Source organism: Arachis hypogaea, chromosome 8, assembly GCF_003086295.3.
Source record: "Arachis hypogaea cultivar Tifrunner chromosome 8, arahy.Tifrunner.gnm2.J5K5, whole genome shotgun sequence".
Lineage (NCBI taxonomy): Eukaryota > Viridiplantae > Streptophyta > Magnoliopsida > Fabales > Fabaceae > Arachis > Arachis hypogaea.
The window spans coordinates 7342621-7360629 of record NC_092043.1 but is presented as its reverse complement, the minus strand read 5'-3'; the positions used below and the strand labels follow the sequence as shown (position 1 = coordinate 7360629).

Sequence of the window (18009 nt, the reverse complement as noted above, 5' to 3'; positions counted from 1 at the left end):
CACTATACACTTAATACTTCCTACGTATCCTTCCATTCAACTTTGTAACTAAATACTATGCCATTTTAATTCAACTCGTTCTAAAAAATAATTTATAAATAAGTTATTTTATATTTAAATTTTTAATTTTAAAATATTTATTTTATAGAAATATGATTAAAAATAATAATATTATAAAAAAAGTCATTTTTTTAATTTTTTATAAGTTTTTAAATGGCTTCTTAGAAAGTAGCAATTTGATTTTAAAAATTACACCAGACATTAATACTAGGGGTGGCAAAGCGGGTTGGCTCGCCCCAACCTGCCCCGCCTAGGCCCGCCCCTATAAACGGGCGGACTGGCCTGCCCCGCCAATTAAAATGGGTTCAAAATGCTAGTCCGCCTCGCTTTATAGCGGATTGGCGGACTAACCCGCTTGACTTTTTTTTTTAAAATAAAATTCATTAAAATTAACAAAAAAATAATAATTAAAAAATCAAATACAAATAAAAAATAGTCAAATTATAATATAATTTTTTTATTTTTAACTTCAATCAAATTACTTAAAATAATATTTGTCAATAGAATCATCTTTATTTTAAAAAATAAGTCATATAATTTGAGCATATATACAAAATTGTAAAATAAAATAAATAAAGTTAACAACTAAAAGAAGAATAAAAATAAAAAATAAAAAAAGTGTTTAAAAATTATATAATTATTAATTTTATAATAGTAATCACTCTTTTATTTAATAAAAAAAAAATAAAAATCTTCGGCCCGGCAGACCGGCCCGCCCCGCCAAAACCCGCCAATTTGGCGGTGTGTGTTTGGTGGATTTTTTAATTTGGCGGGCTCCAAATCCAAACCCGACCCGCCTTTTTTAGCGGATTTAGCGGATCGGCCCGACGGACTCAATCCGTTTTGCCACCCCTAATTAATACTACTACTTTTTATAAGTTAAAAGTTCAAACAAATTACTTTTAAAACTTCCCAAATGGGCCTTAAGTATATTTGGATTGGAGTTTATCAAATTAGAGTTTGAATAAGAATGATTTTGTAGAATTAATTTTGGATAAAAGTGAATTTATGTTAACATAATTTATGCTTGATAATTTTATACTAAAATTGATTTTGATAAAATAAATATTATTTGGACAATATTAATTAAAATTAATTTTGGATATATAATTAGTTAATTACTAAAAAATATAATATTATTTTTTAAGTGTATTTAATTTTTTTTATATTTTTTAGTATATTTTTTATATAATATTTTTTATAATACTCTATTTTAGTATGTTATAATTTTTTATTATTATAATTTAATATTTATTTATTAAATTAAAAATAATATAAAAATTGAGAACTTTTTAAGTATTTTTTAATAAAAATTAATAGTTATTTATTAAATTAAAAATAACATATAAAATAACATATTTTAGTGCTCTTTTTAAGTACTCTCAATAATTTTAATTGTATTACAGGTTCTAATTTTTTATTAGTTATACTTTTATTATTATTTATGGTTAATTTTTTTATTTAATTTATCATTTCTATAGAAACAATAATACATATTATAAAAAATTAGAATAATAAATCATACACAAGAATTACAATGAAAAATTTTATAATATCAAACAAAAAAATATTCTATAATTTTTTAGTACTTTTAGTATTCTTTTATTTAGTATTGTTTTAGACTGTAAAATTTTATTACTTATGATTGTATTATTATATATGATCAGTTTTTTATTTACTTTGTCCTTTTTAATAAGATCAATAATTCATATTATAATAAAATTATAATAAAAAATTAAAATATGAAGGGAAGTACTAAAAATAATAAAAAATTAAAATATTTAAAAAATCTTATGGAGAAAACCAATAATAACCGGCAACAAGCCTTACTTCAAGTGAACTGGTTGTTAGGATCCAAAATCACTTCTGCTCTTAATGAACTTAAACCCACTTTTATCCTCTGTAATACGTTTGTCAAACACATCCTAAAACTGAGCTTTTAAATCTATTATTAATATAAAACAATAACATTACGCATTTCACTAACGAAGTCCAACTAAGTTGTTATAACCTCCTCTCCATCCATGTCTATCCGTAACTGACTTTTAAATGTAAACAACTTTCTACTTTTCACGGCAAATTCTTCTTCTTACTCTTCTTTCAAATTTGCGGATGTATGTTCTTTTTTTCGTTATCTTCATCGTTTTTGTTAGGTATCAGACCAATGATACAATAAAATATAGCGATGAAAAATTAGAAATTTGTATAAAATATAGAAACAATAACTTTCTTTGAGAATTACAACTTCTCTCGATCACAAGGAGACTACAATAACACTCTCTCTTGACAAAAGAAGAACATACTTCTCTCTACATATATAGGAGAAAACTACTCAAAGAAATATTATGTTATTCTATCTTAATGACTTGATTGAAATGGATTAAAGAAAAACTCAATTTATAGGTGAGTCTCTTCAATATGAACCATCCGTCAATTAGAGGTATATAATTCTTCTCTTTTTTCAACCATTAAAATTCTAAGGTTATAAACTAGGATTGTTTATTACCTTTCATTTTATTTAGTTATTATTTATTTATTTATTTTCTAAAATTAGCTTTACTAATTTTCACAGTTCATATTATCGTCGTTATTGTTATTGTTATTGTTGAATTTTTGTCATGTTGATAATGTTATCTGATTTAAAATTGATTTTAAATGTGTTTTTTTCACGATTCAGTCTTGTTTGTGTGCTTATTTTCGAACTGAGTTTATGTGTCGCAATCATTATATAATTTCGGTTCATTTCTTAGTTAATTATGTCGCAATTGTTATGTAATTTGGCTTTTCGGTGCATTTATGAGTGAATAAAGGTGCATTTGAACTCATTATTCTGCACAATTCAAAAATCTTTCTCTTCTTATCTTCTGCTGCTGCTTCTTCTTCTTCTTTTTCATGTTTTTCTTCTTTATTTTATCTTTTTTTTATTTTCTTATAGTTCTTGTTTTATTCTCTTCAGAGGAATGAATCAAGAAAAAGAGAAAAAATATCGAACAAAAAAGAAAAAATATATTAATAATATTGGCTGATCCAAATTAATTTTGAATGTATTTTTGTTCATGATTCAATCTTGTTTGTGTGCTTGTTTTCGAATTGAGTTTATGTGTCGCAATCATTATGTAATTTCGGTTTATTTCTGAGTTAATTGTGTCACAATTATTATTATGTAATTTCAATTCGTTTCTGAGTGAATCAAGGTGCATTTGGACTCGTTGTCCTGCACAATTCAAAACTCTTTCTCCTCTTTCTCCTCATCTTCTACTGCTCTTCTATCTTCTTCTTTTTCATCTTTTTCTTTTTCATTTTTACTTTCTTGTTTTATTTTCTCAACTTTTTATTTACTCACTGAGAGGAATAAAATCAAGAAAAAAAGAAGAAAACATCAAACAAAAAAAAGAAGAAATATATTAATGACGTTGTCTATTCCAAAATTAATTTTAGATATATTTTTGTTCATGATTCAGTCTTATTTGTGTGCTTATTTTTAAACTAAGTTTATGTGTCGTAATCATTTGTTAGAAGATTGAATCAAATCATGGAGATATTTTAGGATCACGAGAAATATTAGGAAAAATCAATGTTATCAATTTAGAATATTTCAATAAATAGATCCCTAGCTATCTATAAATTAAAGGAATTGTTGTAAATAAAAATGTATCAGAGAAAAAATAACATTTCTCAATCTCCTCTTATTCTTTCTACCTTCTAATTATTCTTTCTTTTTCCCTTAAACCCTCGATACCATCGTAAGATGGTATCAGAACTGTGTTAGGTCCTAGGAACTCAGATTTGGATCATTGTTTCTATACTCTCTCAGCCAAATTAGCCAAAACAAAATGTCAACATCTGACAAAGATACCAGTGTTAATACTGGCAATAATTTAAACAAACCCGATGAGCTGACGCTGCAGATCGCAAAGTTGCTGCAGAGCAGCCTTGAAATGCAATCTTCACAAAACAACTCTGACAATCTATCAATTGGTTTCCAATTGAATGGGGATAATTATCCTCTGTGGGTAACCCTAATAAGAAAAGTAATCGGTGGGAGAGGAAAGAAGGCTCACCTGACAGGGATACCCCCAGCACCAGCAGAAACAGAACCGACATATGAACAATGGAAGCAAGGAGACCAGACCGTTTTTACTTGGATCATCCAGAACATCAAAGTAAGCCTAATGAATAATGTCTCTCAATTTCCAACGGCAAAAGCTTTGTGGGATGGCTTGGCAACCACATACGGAAGCGGGATGGATCCGATACAAATCTACGACCTGCATCAACAAGCAAACACGCGAAAACAAGGACAAGGTACCCTACAAGATTTATGGAACAAACTACAAGTCATTTTGGATGGCAATAGACAGAAAACAACCAAATCCCATGAAATTCCCAGAAGATATTACAACTTTCAATCGATTAAAACAGGAAGAGAGACTATACCAATTTCTAACTGGTGTAGATGACAAATTTGACACTGTTAGAAGAGATCTATTAAAACAAGAACCTGCTCCTTCAGTAGAATCTGCCTACGCCACTATCCGGAGGGAGGCGGCTCGACTTCAGATTCTAAAGCCTACCACCGATGGCGTAGGAGAGGCATCACAAGGAGAGATTGGGACAGGCCTTGCTGCGAAAAATAGAACCGATTAAGGCGGTCAAGGGCGTGGTCGCTCAAACACTGTTGGACGGTGGTCATCATCGCGGGAGAAAGAGAGAGAAGACAAAAGCTATATTTACTGTACCCACTGCGGAATGAACAAACACACCAAGAAAACATGCTTCAGAATCGTAGGATATCTAGAATGGTGGGAGGATAATCACAAGAAATCAAAGAACAAATCCGGTCAAGGGAGAGGGGCCACCGCCGTGGGCTTCCCGGAGGTTACCAGCAACAGTGACACCGGAGAAGAAGAAGGAGAAAACCGCAGGACACAGCACGGTAAGGCTTCGGTGGCTCCAACGCAACAAGGTAAGAGAGAAAAAGAGGGCAGTAATGGACTCTACCAAGATAGGTCATATAATGGCATTGGTTTAATTGCTGGGAATGGGGCCCATAACCAAGGTCCTATAAAAAAAATCAAAAGAGTGGATCTTTGATTGTGGGGCCACTGACACCATGACCTATGAACTCAAGAATTTTGACAGTTTGACCAAGCCCTTAAAGGCCCACATTGAGACTGCTAGTGGCGATTTAATTGAAGTTAAAGGGGGGAGGCTCTATTGTTTTTTCAAAAAATTTAAAATTAGAAAAATGCCTCTATGTTCCTGATTTGTCTTCTAAACTATTATCTGTTAGCCAAGTAACCAAGGAGTTAAATTGTGTGGTACTTATGTATTCCAATTTCTGTCTTTTGCAAGACATTCTTACGAAGGAGATCATTGGGCGTGGTACTGAGAGAGATGGACTTTACTACGTTGATGAGGTAGCACACCAGGGACATGCCATGCTTGCTCACGGAACAGTTATCAGGCAACTTTGGTTATGGCACAGACGTTTGGGACACCCCTCATTTGGGTACCTTAAGATTTTATTTCCTAGTTTTTTTTTTTTGAAAAACGCTGAAACTATTAAATGTGAGACTTGTATTCGTGCAAAAAATCATACAGTTACTTTTTCTCCAAGCAATACAAGAGTCAATTCTAACTTTTCTCTTATCCATTCTGATGTGTGGAGTCCCGCACCGAAGTCCCAAAATAATCCCTTTCAATATTTTGTATTATTTGTGGATGATTTTTCTTGCATGACTTGGATATATTTTCTGAAACATAAATCTAAAGTTCCTGATTGGTTCTTTGATTTTTACCAACTGATTCATACCCAATTCAATAAAAAAATTCAAATACTCCAGTCAAATAATGGTGAGGAATTCATAAATCAATCAATGAAAGACTTCTTCCAAAAGAATGAGCTTATCCACCAAACATCCTGTCCAAATACCCCCCAACAAAATGGTGTCACCGAGAGAAAAAATCGTAAAAATCTTGAGATGACTCGAGCCATGCTTTTCTATGCACAAATGTCAAGTTCTTTTTGGCCTGAAGCTGTTGCAACCTCAGCCTACCTTCTCAATTGCCTACCCACTCAGGCCCTCGGCAACAAAACACCCCTTCAAATCTTGGCCACTCAGACTAAGATTCCCCCCATTCTTACCTTGCCACCTCGAGTTTTTGGGTGCTCTGTGTTCGTCCATATCCCAAAAACAAATAGGAATAAACTCGAACCTTGTGCAGAAAAGTGTGTCTTTGTTGGGTATGCTACACACCAAAAGGGACATCAATGCTACAATCCTGTCACTCGTTGTATTCATGTAACAATGGATTGTGATTTCTTAGAGCCTGAATTTTACTACCGTCGCCATCATGGCGTTCAGGAGGAAGAATTTAGTAGATCGCCAAGTTGGCTAGATAACCTTTGTTGCCTCGAAACTGTTCAAACAGAGCGAGTAGATGGAGTCATCGAGCATACCTTACTCAATGAAAAAATCACTCAATACACACAACCAGTGAAACTCTTTCTGAGAATATTATACAAGAGGTAAGTGAATCCCACTCTAATAATTTACTCCATACTTTAATGAAGCTGCTAACAATGACAGTATAGCTCTGGAACTTGAAGAATCAGAATGAGAACCCTTTATACTTCCTCCAAGAAGAAACAGAGGTGTTCTACCCAACCAATACTCTCCAGAACATGTCTCCCGCAACTCAAAGTACCCAATAAAGACAACTAGAGAAGGAGCGACAGAGGTTGCAAAGGCCTTTTCTAGCATCTTCCTAACTGAAGACATCCCCAAAACGGTCCAAGAAGCAAGTAAAAGGACTGAATGGCAAGAAGCTATGCAGACAGAAATGGAAGCCCTGAAGAAGAACAAAACCTGGGAAAAATGTATTCTATCGGCCGGGAAGAAACTAGTTAGGTGTCGATGGGTATTCACCATTAAATACAAGATAGATGGCACTGTAGAACGTTACAAGGCAAGGCTGGTCGCCAAAGGGTACACACAAACTTATGGCATTGATTATTCAGAAACCTTCTCACCAGTAGCAAAAATTGATACCACAGAGTCCTCTTCTTAGTAGCCGCAAATGAAGATCGGTCTCTCCACCAATTTGATGTAAAAAATGCTTTCTTTCATGGAGAGTTGAAAGAAGAGGTATATATGGAAGCTCCACCAGGATTCTCTAAAGGATTTGAGAAGAATGAAGTGTGTAGATTGAAGAAGGCTCTCTATGGCTTGAAACAATCACCGCGGGCTTAGTTTGGAAGGTTCATGGTTGCCATGAAGAAATACAGGTACAAGCAGAATAACTCAAATCACACCTTATTCCTGAAAAGGAGAGGAGATTTAATAACATGCCTAGTAATTTATGTGGATGATATGATCATAACAGGGAGTGACAATGAAGAAATTGCAAGGCTAAGGAGGAATCTCTTCACAGAATTTGAAATGAAGGACTTGGATGGATTAAAGCACTTTTTGGGAATAGAAGTTCTACGCTCCAATAAAGAAATCTTTATCTCTCAGAGGAAATACATCCTAGACCTCCTTGCAGAGACAGGAATGGTTGACTGTAAACCTGCAGACACTCCTATGCAAGTTAATCATGGCTTGAGACTAGAGGAAGACTCTAAATTGGTAGATAAGGAGCGGTACCAACGCTTGGTTGGCAAACTAATCTATTTATCACACACCCGACCAGATATAGCCTATGCATTAGGGGTAGTTAGCCAATTTATGCACCAACCACAGGAGAATCATATGGAAGCTGTCATGAGAATAGTCAGGTACTTGAAAGGAACTCCAGGAAGTGGGATCTGGTTCAAAAGAAATGGGCACCTTAACATTGAAGTATACACAGATGCTGATTGGGCCGGTAACCCAAATGATAGAAGATCTACATCAAGCTACTTTACATTGGTGGGAGGTAACTTAGTCGCTTGGAGAAGTAAGAAATAGAAGGTTGTTGCCCTCTTAAGTGCTGAAGCAGAATTTCGAGAAATTGCTAAGGGCATAACTGAAATCCTTTGGATTAAGAAACTCATATCTGAAATTGTGTTTTCACCTCAATTGCCAAGTAAATTAAAATGTGACAATAAAACAGCAATAAGCATCTCAGAGAATCCTATACAATATGATAAAACTAAACATGTTGAGATAGATCGGCACTTTATCAAAGAAAAAAATTGAAGAAGGTACTGTGGAACTCCCTTTTGTCAGATCAGAAGACCAATTGGCAGATGTCCTTATGAAAGCAGTCTCAGGCAGAATTTTGGCCGAAGTTCTCAGCAAGTTGAGCATTGGTGACCCCACTACTCATCTTGAGGGAGAGTGTTAGAAGATTGAATCAAATCAAGGAGATATTTTAGGATCACGAGAAATATTAGGAAAAATTAATGTTATCAATTTAGAATATTTCCATAAATAGATCCCTAGCTATATATAAATTAGAAGAATTGTTGTAAATCAAAATGTATCAGAGAAAAAAAACATTTTCCAATCTCCTCTTATTCTTTCTACCTCCTAATTATTCTTTCTTTTTTCTTTAAACCCTCAATACCATCGTAAGATCATTATGGTAAATTTCGATTTATTTCTCAATTAATTGTATTACAATTATTATGTAATTTGGGTTCATTTCTAAATTAATTGTGTTACAATCCATTATGTAATTTCGGTTCATTTCTCAGTGAATTAAGGTGCATTTGGAATCGTTATCCTGCACAATTCAAAACTCTTTCTCCTCACCTTATGTAATTTCACTTTTCGATCTATTTCTGAGTGAATTAAGGTGCATTTGAACTCGTTATCCTGCACAATTCAAAACTCTTTCTCCGCTTCCTTTTTATCTTCTGTTGCTTCTTCTTCTTCTTTTTCATCTTTTTCTTCTTCATCATCTTCTTTTTTTTTTCATTTTCTTATAGTTCTTCTTGTTTCACTCTCATAGGTGGAATAAAATCAAGAAAAAGAGAAAAAAAATATCAAACAAAAAAGAAGAAACATTAATGACGTTGTGTGATCCAAAATTAATTTTGAATGTATTTTTGCTCATGATTCAGTCTAGTTTGTATGCTTGTTTTCCAATTGAGTTTGTGTATCGCAATCATTATGTAATTTCGGTTTATTTCTGAGTTAATTGTGTCACAATTGTTATGTAATTTTGATTCGTTTCTGAGTGAATTAAGGTGCATTTGGACTCGTTGTCCTGCACAATTTAAAACTCTTTCTCCTCATCTTTTACTGCTTCTTCTATCTTCTTCCTTTTTTTATCTTTTTCTTCTTCATTTTCACTTTCTTATTTTATTTTCTCAAATTTTTTTATTTACTCATTAAGAGGAATAAAATCAAGAAAAAGAGAAGAAAACATCAAACAAAAAAAAAGAAACATATTAATGATGTTGTCTGATCCAAAATTGATTTTAGATATATTTTTGTTCATGATTCAGTCTTGTTTGTGTGCTTATTTTTAAACTAATTTTATGTGTCGCAATCATTATGGTAAATTTCGATTCATTTCTCAATTAATTGTGTTGCAATTGTTATGTAATTTCGGTTCATTTCTGAGTGAATTAAGGTGCATTTGGAATCGTTGCCCTGCACAATTTAAAACTCTTTCTCCTCACCTTCTACTATAATAACAGCAGTAACAAAAGAATGACGATGAGGAAAAAATACGCAAAGGAGAAAGAGAAGGAGAAAGAGAAGGAGGAGAAGGCGGAGGAGGAACGCGAAGAAGAGAAAGACGACAACGACGACGATAACGTAAAGCCCCGCACGTGAACGTAAATGACTTAGTTGGAAGAATGATGTGCCGCGTGTGATCACGCTCTTTTTAATGAAAGTGATTTTTGTTAGTGTTGGGTCTACTTAATTGGACTTGGATAGCAATATTACTTGGATGTGTAGTATATCTAAAAATAAAATATATATTAAAGATGAGTTAAATAATAAATGATAATAATGTTATTTTTGTTTTAATAATCTCACTATTTTTTTTATAAATTCATATAAAATACAATTCTTTTATGTTAGAAATAATATTATTGAAAATAAGAGTAATATTATTACTTTTGTAAATAATTTATATGAGTTTAATTTTAATGTATTGATAGTGCAAATTATATAATTGTGTAATTACATTCGTTCTTTTGGATGATTATTTACGTGATTAATGTGAAAGGTAATTATTTTTACTGATGTGACATCGTATAATTGAATACACGTATAAAATTATTTTACATAGACAATTCATCAAAATTAAACTCTAATTTATATATGTTGGGATAATATTTAATTTGGTATCTTATGATGACAAACATAATTAACTAACTATTATAATAAGTAATATAGGAATCAATCAGGGATGACCGAACTAGTAAGATGGGACTATACAAATCAGCATTATCAAGAGGAATATCATTGAAGATATTAAACCAAACCTGAAAATATATTATTATGAATGTTTGGATAGTTGTTGCACATTATCAAGATAAAGATTCTATTTTAATATTAACGGAATAAACTCATAAATGATGCATCGGCTATTTGATGAATTGAGGAATCATTCCAATATTAAAGAGAAGATATCAAGCTCTATACAAGATTTCATCTAAGATAGAAGCAACTATTTTCGTGTATATTAGAGATCATACAAACAACTTTTTATTTTTTTTGTTATTTGAGTGTGTTTTTGCTTCTTTTATGTCTAGATTTAAATTTAATTTAAGAAATATAAAAGCTAAAGAGAATAGTGCATACAAAAACTATTTAATTTTTGATTGAGTATTTTAATTTCGAAAATATATTGAGTTAGAGTGTACTTATTTTTTCTTAACTAGATTGAATTAGCACTTAAGTGAATTATTAATCTTGGAGTAGCTTAAATGATTTAGAAGAATATGAGTCTCTTTGAAATTGGAGTTTGTAATTCATATAGATTATAATGGAAATAATACTGTTATTATAATAGAGAATGAATGTAAGTCATATTGCTAGTAGAAGTTAATGATAATAGACAGAGACAATTTACGCAAAAACTTCAATATATTTATATACAAAAACTTAATGACTGTTTCAATGATTGATTTTTTATTTGCTAGTAGCATTTTTATATTTTTAGTCCCAACATATTACAATAACTTTGATTATTCTTGTTTCATGAAAATTGAGAGCCATTGAACGTCAATACAAAATCTGGTATATATTATAAAAAAAAAAAACTCATTCTCCTCATTTTTAAAGGATTAGTTACTAGTTAAAAGTTTGAAGTAAATATATCATTATGAAAATGCCACTTGTAGGACACTTAATGCTAGTTATATTGTAGTTGTGCTTAGAATTTAGGGTGATTAATTCTGTTTATATTTTAAGGTTAATTGAAATAATATATATAGCTATTTAAGAATATGAATTACTTTTAATACAAATAGTTGAAATTTGATTCCTTAACAGAACCAAGAGCTCCTTGGAACTTTTTCATGTATTTGTGGATTAGCAAAAATGACACGACACGCCATCAGAAATGTAAGTGTTTGTTTTGTTGTGGTTGTTGTTACCCACTTTGCAAAGTATGGTGGGATTTTCAGGTCATGTTTAGGGTGTAAAAATGCATTTTATTTTAGCAAAGATGTAAATGCTGATTTTTGGACTATTGTTGAGCACAAATGGTTATGTTATGAAGTGTTGCAGATTGGGCAGTAGTTTTGCTTTAGATCAAATGTTGATTTTGCTTATATCATAAAACGGTAGGGTGATAAATTAAATCTCTAATTAACTTGACTATTGACAGAGTTGATGTTAGTCTATGTTGAGAAGGTATTTTGGCACTCATCAATAGATCATTAGCAATTGTAGTTTGTATTTATATAAAGAGAAAGTATAGGGATTAGGGAGCCAATAGAGTATATGTACAATGTGTATAATAGAAGTTTAGGCATGTTCGATTCAGTAGGATATCAGATGTTTATTATCTTTGCATAGTATGGGTGTATTGTATTTGAGAAATTAGTAGTATTTTATCCTGAATGTTCATTTTTTAACTTATATTGGGCCAAATAAACAGCCAATTGTACACATTGTATAGATACTCTATTGACTTCCTAGCGGGATTCTTTTATGCTATGTTTGTTTGAAAGAAAAATAGAAGGAAAGAAAAGGAAAGGAAGGAAATAAGAATGAAAATGATTATTTTTCGTTGTTTGGTTGAAGAGAGAGATAGAGGAGGAAAGAAAAGGAATGGAAAAATATTGGTGGGACCACTAATTTATTTTCTCTCTAACAATCTAAGGAAAATGAGAGAAAACTATTTTCTCTCTACACTTTCTATATTACCTCTTTACTTTTTTTTAATATATTTTATAATACAAAGGGTAAAATTATCTTTTTTATAACATTTCTTTTTTTCTTATTTTTCTTTCATCCAAACACATCTAAACAAATAAAAATTTATTCAATTTTTTTCCTTTCTATTTTCTTTCTCTCTATTTCTTTGCTTCCAACCGAGCATAGCATTAAGAAAAGTAGTAATTCATATATATTACTCAAATATAGTAATTTGTGAAAGATGAAAGAAGCAGCAGCATGTTGATAGGTTGAGTAATTAGTAGAAAGGAAACCTTATCTGATATGAAGTGAGGCAGAACCATGCATTGTGTAGACAAATAGTGTTAAGTATCAAGTTTGACCAATCAAACTTGGGCACATGACGTGAGTTTGTAGGTTAATTAATGGTCCAAAATCCTTGTGGAGAATATCATCTCATACAAGAAGAGAATCCAATCCGTTAAAGCAGTTAGAGGCTCCTATTAACTCACTTATCCACCCTTGCTTTCAGTTTCAGTTTGAAGATTCTCTGAACCCTTGTGCACTGTGGTAGCAGCAGGTAGGTAATGGCCTTATCAAGCTCATATATACAAAGATTCCTCTTGGGCAAGCTCCATAGCCGCTTCTCCTCCAACCACAGAAACCCCTTTGCTGCTGTTACATGCACAAGCAGGTGCTACTCTGCCATTGCCATTGATGCACCTTCATCTTTAGCTGAGGCTCCTGGTGTAAGATGGGGATCCATAGCTTTGCAGGGTTTAAGGGAAGAGATGGAGGATGATATCATTGTTCGCCCTGATGGCCTTCATGGATTCTCTTTTGCTGCTGTTTTTGATGGCCATGGAGGCTTCTCTTCTGTTGAGTTCCTCAGGTCTATTGCACCTTCAATGTTGATTCATTTAAGGATATGTGATTGGTTTCTTTGCATAATCTGATTTGTTGATTTGATGTGGCAAGTGCAAACCATAGGGATGAGCTCTACAAGGAGTGTCTTGAAGCCTTACAAGGTGGGTTAGTATTGGTTGAGAAAGATTTCAAAGCCACTAAAGAAGCATTAGAGCAAGCATTTGCCAAAGCTGATGCCAAGTTGTTAAAATGGTAAACCCAATAAACTAGTCTACAATTGAATTGGTTTCCATATTGGTATGATTCAATTGAAGGTTTAGACAGTATTTCATTTTTTAAAGGCTTGAAATGAAGGGAGAGGAGGACGAATCGGGCGCAACAGCAACTGCAGTGTTCATAGGGGACGATACGCTGCTCGTTTCACACATTGGCGACTCATCTGTGGTATGTATTATCAATCTTACAATAAGTTTTGGATACAGAGTATGCTGTTAATTTGAAGTGTCCCATATTGGTTTTATAGGTTCTATCTAGAGCTGGAAAAGCAGAAATGGTTACTAGTCCTCACAGACCATATGGGAGCAACAAGGCTTCTCTTCAAGAAATCAAAAGAATCAGAGAAGCAGGTGGATGGGTGTGTTTTCCTTATTCCTCAATTTACAACTTTAGATGAATTGTGACAACTTTGAATTCCAATTCATGGTTTGATAACTCAAAAACTATGTTATCTATAGATTGTGAATGGTAGAATTTGTGGAGACATTGCTGTATCTCGTGCATTCGGGGACTTAAGATACAAAACAAAGAAGAATGAGTACACTCCTAATCTCTTCATTATTGCTACTAGTACAAACAGCTCAATGCTATTTATTTTTTCCTAAGGTTCATCTACCTTTTGCTGTGAAAAAGGATGCTACAAAAAGGAGTTCAAGAAGGACGATGGTCAGAAAAGTTTATTTCTCGGTATGTTGCTACAAAGTTCTGTTCTTCCAATTCCGTATGCCTTAAGTAAGAATGGTTCTAACATATGATATGTTTTTATCATCCAGGGTACGGCTCAACAATGATTTAGTTGTTGCATATCCTGATATTTATCAAGTAGATCTTGGCTCAGATGCTGAGTTTATAGTATTAGCATCAGATGGCTTATGGGATTATATGAGCAGGTCCATTGAACGATACCTAGACTCATTTCTCTACCATTTTTCTTTCTTGCAAGATCACAAAATTTACCTTCACATTCTTCCTACATTGCAGCTCAGATGCAGTTTCCTTTGTGAGGGAACAGTTACAAAAGCATGGAAACATTCAGGTATTTCATATCAGTACAATAAGGTTTGGTTTGGTAAAACTTTTCGAGAAGGTGTTTGTGTTTTTTAAAAGTACAAGTTTCTCATTTTATGTTTGGTAAATAAAAATGACTATATACTTGTGCTTACAGTTTTTAAAAGATCAGGTACTTTTGAAAACACGTAATATTTATTTATTTATTTCCTTTCTTGTTTCAGGTAGCCTGTGAAGCACTTGCACAAGCAGCTATGGTAAGTGTTTAGCAGATGTCATGAAATTATGAGAGTAAAGTATGTTTTTTGTCCTGAACGTTTGTGAATTTTTTCAAAAACACCCCTAACGTTTTAATTGCATTCGATTTTGTTCCTAATATTTTTTATTTGCATCAAAATTATACCTGAATATTAACTCCATCTAAAATGTTAGGAACAAAATTGAATGAATCGAAAACGTTAGGGGTATTTTTGAAAAAAATCGCAAACTCCAGAGACAAAAAATATACTTTTGATGGAAATGTTTAGTTTTTGTAATGCGTGAGTATATATATACACTGCAGGACCGTAGAACACAGGATAATGTGAGCATTATAATTGCTGATTTAGGGTACGTATTTGATTATTATTTGGTAACAAAGTTGTGATGATTGGTGTTTGTGAAAATAAAAGTTGATGATTGCAGGAAGACAGATTGGGAGAATGTGGCAGTGCAGCAACAAAATATGGTATTGGAGCTGCTTCAAGCCCTTGCTACCATTGGTATTGTGTCCATTGGAATTTGGTTTTCGTCTCAGCTTTCATTATAGATTCACAAAAGATAAAAAAATAAAATACCAGTGATAATCATGTATATACACAGAGATAGAATCTACTTGTTTTAGGACACTAAGGATTTGTCTTTTCTTTTATCTTAAGGGGTTAAATCAATGTTTTATTCCTAAAATTAAGAATTTTATTTCAAAGCATGGATTGCCCTCAACTTTTTTCTTTTGTATATACGTAGTTATTCTTTAACTAATTCGGTTTAAGTCGGGTCAAAAGATACATAGCCTGCTTTGACGTTTAAAATTCTCTACCAGCACATGTATGCATAATGGATCCAACTTTCACTATGTTAGGCAAGCACCAAAAGTTAACCTACAAAATAATAATAATATTTGTACCTTTAGATTTTGGTATCAAACCTGTTTCTTGTGTGTAATTAATACCCAAAAGACCTGAATAATTTGGCACATCAGAAGCTAAGTTTAACTGATATTAATGCTCGTTGATATTGAATGTAGTGAGTGTGAGTGAACAAGTTTCATTAGTAGAAAAATGTGGATTTAGATTAAGGTCTAATTTGAATAAATAATTTAATTAAATTCTTTTCGAAAAAATAGTTTAAACAATAAATGTCTATATTAAAAGTAATTTATAAATAAGTTATTTTGTATTTGATTTTTTAGTTCTAAAAATACTTATTTTAAGAGAAAAGTATTAGGGCTTGTTTGGAAAGCTTTAAAAGTAACTTTTTTGATCTTTTAACTTATGAAAAGTAGTAGTATTAATGTCTAGTGCAATTTTCAAAAACAAATTGCAGCTTTCTAAAAAGTTATTTAGGAGTTTAAAGACAAGTTAAAAAAAATTACTTCCCTTATAATACTACTACTTTTTATCATATTTCTATAAAATAAGCATTTTTAGAATTAAAAATCTAAACAAAAAATAACTTATTTATAAGTGTTGTAAAATAACCAAATAAAAAATAAATAAGGAAGAGGTAATATAAAATAAGGAAGTATAATTAGATAACAATATTCACTACAATTACTATCTCAATATAATAGAGATGATTAATATATTTACTAATATTATATATAAAGAGTAAGAGAAAGAAGTATTTAAAATACTTGTAAAATAAAGAAAGAGAGAGAATATAATAGAGTGAGAAAACCTTGTTATTGATTGTTTATTGCTATGTGTCAATTGCTTCATATCATACTCTTATTTATAGGCACATAAAAGTTGTGCTTTCAAAGGTAATTAAATATGGTCTTCTCTTGATAAAACTAAATTCTTTATCGAAAAGGTTGGCAACCCAAATTGTGAAGGAAGTCACAATTCATTAAATGGGCATTCACCCATGCTTATCATAACACTCCCCCTTGAATGACTATTTAGGATTATTGCCTCGTTAAAATCTTACTAAAGAAAAACCCAATGGGAAAAAATCTTAGTGAAGGAAAAAGAGTACAATATCCTTTAATGATGGGGACTGCCTCATTAAAAACCTTGTCAAGAAAAATCCAATGGGAAAAAAAACCTGACCAAGGAAAAAAGAGTACAGTCTCCCCCTTTTGTCGACATCAGTTGATGTCTCGAAATCGGCGCATCCCAATCTCATGTACCAATCTTTCAAAGGAGGATTTTGGGAGTGACTTTGTGAATAAATCTGCCAGATTATCACTTGAGCGGATCTGTCGGATATCAATTGTCCCTTGATTTTGAAGACCATGAGTGAAGAAGAATTTGGGAGAAATATGCTTTGTTCTATCACCTTTGATGTATCCGCCTTTAAGTTGAGCAATGCATGCTGTATTATCTTCAAACAGGACAGTTGGAGCTATCTTATGATCAATCAGTCCACATGATGACAGAATATATTGGATCACACTCCTTAGCCAAAAACACTCGCGACTAGCTTTATGTATCGCTAGTATTTCAGCATGATTAGAGGATGTTGCTGAAATCATCTGTTTTGTGGACCTCTATGATATAGCTGTACCACCATATGTGAATAGGTATCCTGTTTGAGATCTCCCTTTATGTGGATCAGACAAATATCCAGCATCTGCATAGCCAACTAATTGTGACTTGGATCCATAGGGATAAAACAATCCCATATCAACCGTTCCATGAAGATATCGAAAGATCTGTTTGATTCCACTCCAATGTCTTTTGGTTGGAGAGGAACTATATCTTGCTAGTAAATTCACAGCAAATGATATATCAGGTCGTGTATTATTAGCAAGATACATTAGTGCGCCAATAGCACTAAGATATGGTACTTTAGGACCAAGGATATCTTCATTCTATTCCTTAGGACGGAATTGATCCTTTTCCACATCCAAAGATCTTACGATCATTGGGGTACTCAAGAGATGTGACTTATCCATATAAAATCTTTTCAAGATCTTCTCTGTGTATGTTGTTTGATGAATAAAGATTCCATTTTTTTATATGCTTAATCTGCAGGGCGAGACAAAATTTAGTCTTTCTAAGATCTTTCATTTCAAACTCTTCTTTTAGAGTTTTTATAATTGTTGGAATCTCTTCAAGAGTTCCAATGATATTTAAATCATCAACGTACACAGCAATTATAATGAATCCAGATGCAAATTTCTTTAGAAAAACACATGGACAGATATCATCATTCTTGAATCCATTTCTGGCCAGATACTCAGTAAGACGATTATACCACATTCGTCCAGATTGCTTCAGACCATATAAAGATCTTT

At 32.3% G+C, this 18009-nt stretch overlaps 3 protein-coding genes across 11 annotated transcripts; all 3 read left to right on the top strand.

Moving 5' to 3' along the window:
• Positions 1-3893: 3893 nt before the first annotated feature.
• LOC140174642 (uncharacterized) lies at positions 3894-4707 on the top strand. Its single transcript, XM_072200125.1, has 2 exons — positions 3894-4365; positions 4418-4707. The coding sequence occupies exons 1-2, from the start codon at positions 3894-3896 to the stop codon at positions 4705-4707; spliced, it is 762 nt and encodes a 253-aa protein (XP_072056226.1).
• A 102-nt stretch (positions 4708-4809) lies between these two features.
• LOC140174641 (uncharacterized mitochondrial protein AtMg00810-like) lies at positions 4810-8015 on the top strand. Its single transcript, XM_072200124.1, has 2 exons — positions 4810-5026; positions 7450-8015. The coding sequence occupies exons 1-2, from the start codon at positions 4810-4812 to the stop codon at positions 8013-8015; spliced, it is 783 nt and encodes a 260-aa protein (XP_072056225.1).
• A 4407-nt stretch (positions 8016-12422) lies between these two features.
• On the top strand, positions 12423-15488 carry LOC112705890 (protein phosphatase 2C 57). 9 transcript variants are annotated; one of them, XM_025756899.3, is made up of 11 exons: positions 12423-13248; positions 13347-13475; positions 13565-13667; positions 13747-13857; positions 13958-14037; positions 14133-14186; positions 14273-14389; positions 14481-14535; positions 14732-14764; positions 15070-15116; positions 15192-15488. In XM_025756899.3, the coding sequence occupies exons 1-11, from the start codon at positions 12944-12946 to the stop codon at positions 15313-15315; spliced, it is 1158 nt and encodes a 385-aa protein (XP_025612684.1). In that variant the 5' UTR covers positions 12423-12943; the 3' UTR covers positions 15316-15488. The 9 variants fall into 9 exon arrangements, with proteins under 9 accessions (XP_025612684.1, XP_072056615.1, XP_072056613.1 ...); XM_025756897.3 differs by having other exon boundaries at positions 12573-13248; positions 13335-13475; XM_072200514.1 differs by lacking the exon at positions 15070-15116 and having other exon boundaries at positions 12491-13248.
• Positions 15489-18009: the final 2521 nt, after the last annotated feature.

Bases quoted from the DNA above. Each gene is read 5' to 3' on its own strand.
- LOC112705890 (XM_072200510.1), top strand. From the start codon at position 12,944: ATGGCCTTATCAAGCTCATATATACAAAGATTCCTCTTGGGCAAGCTC. The intron at 13,858-13,957 runs GTGTGTTTTCCT...TGTTATCTATAG, and splicing joins TCAGAGAAGCAGGTGGATGG to ATTGTGAATGGTAGAATTTG. The intron at 14,587-15,178 runs GTGTTTGTGTTT...TGAAAATAAAAG, and splicing joins TGGTAAAACTTTTCGAGAAG to TTGATGATTGCAGGAAGACA.
- LOC140174641 (XM_072200124.1), top strand. From the start codon at position 4,810: ATGAACAAACACACCAAGAAAACATGCTTCAGAATCGTAGGATATCTA. The intron at 5,027-7,449 runs GTAAGAGAGAAA...TGATCATAACAG, and splicing joins GGTGGCTCCAACGCAACAAG to GGAGTGACAATGAAGAAATT.
- LOC140174642 (XM_072200125.1), top strand. From the start codon at position 3,894: ATGTCAACATCTGACAAAGATACCAGTGTTAATACTGGCAATAATTTA. The intron at 4,366-4,417 runs GTACCCTACAAG...GGATGGCAATAG, and splicing joins CACGCGAAAACAAGGACAAG to ACAGAAAACAACCAAATCCC.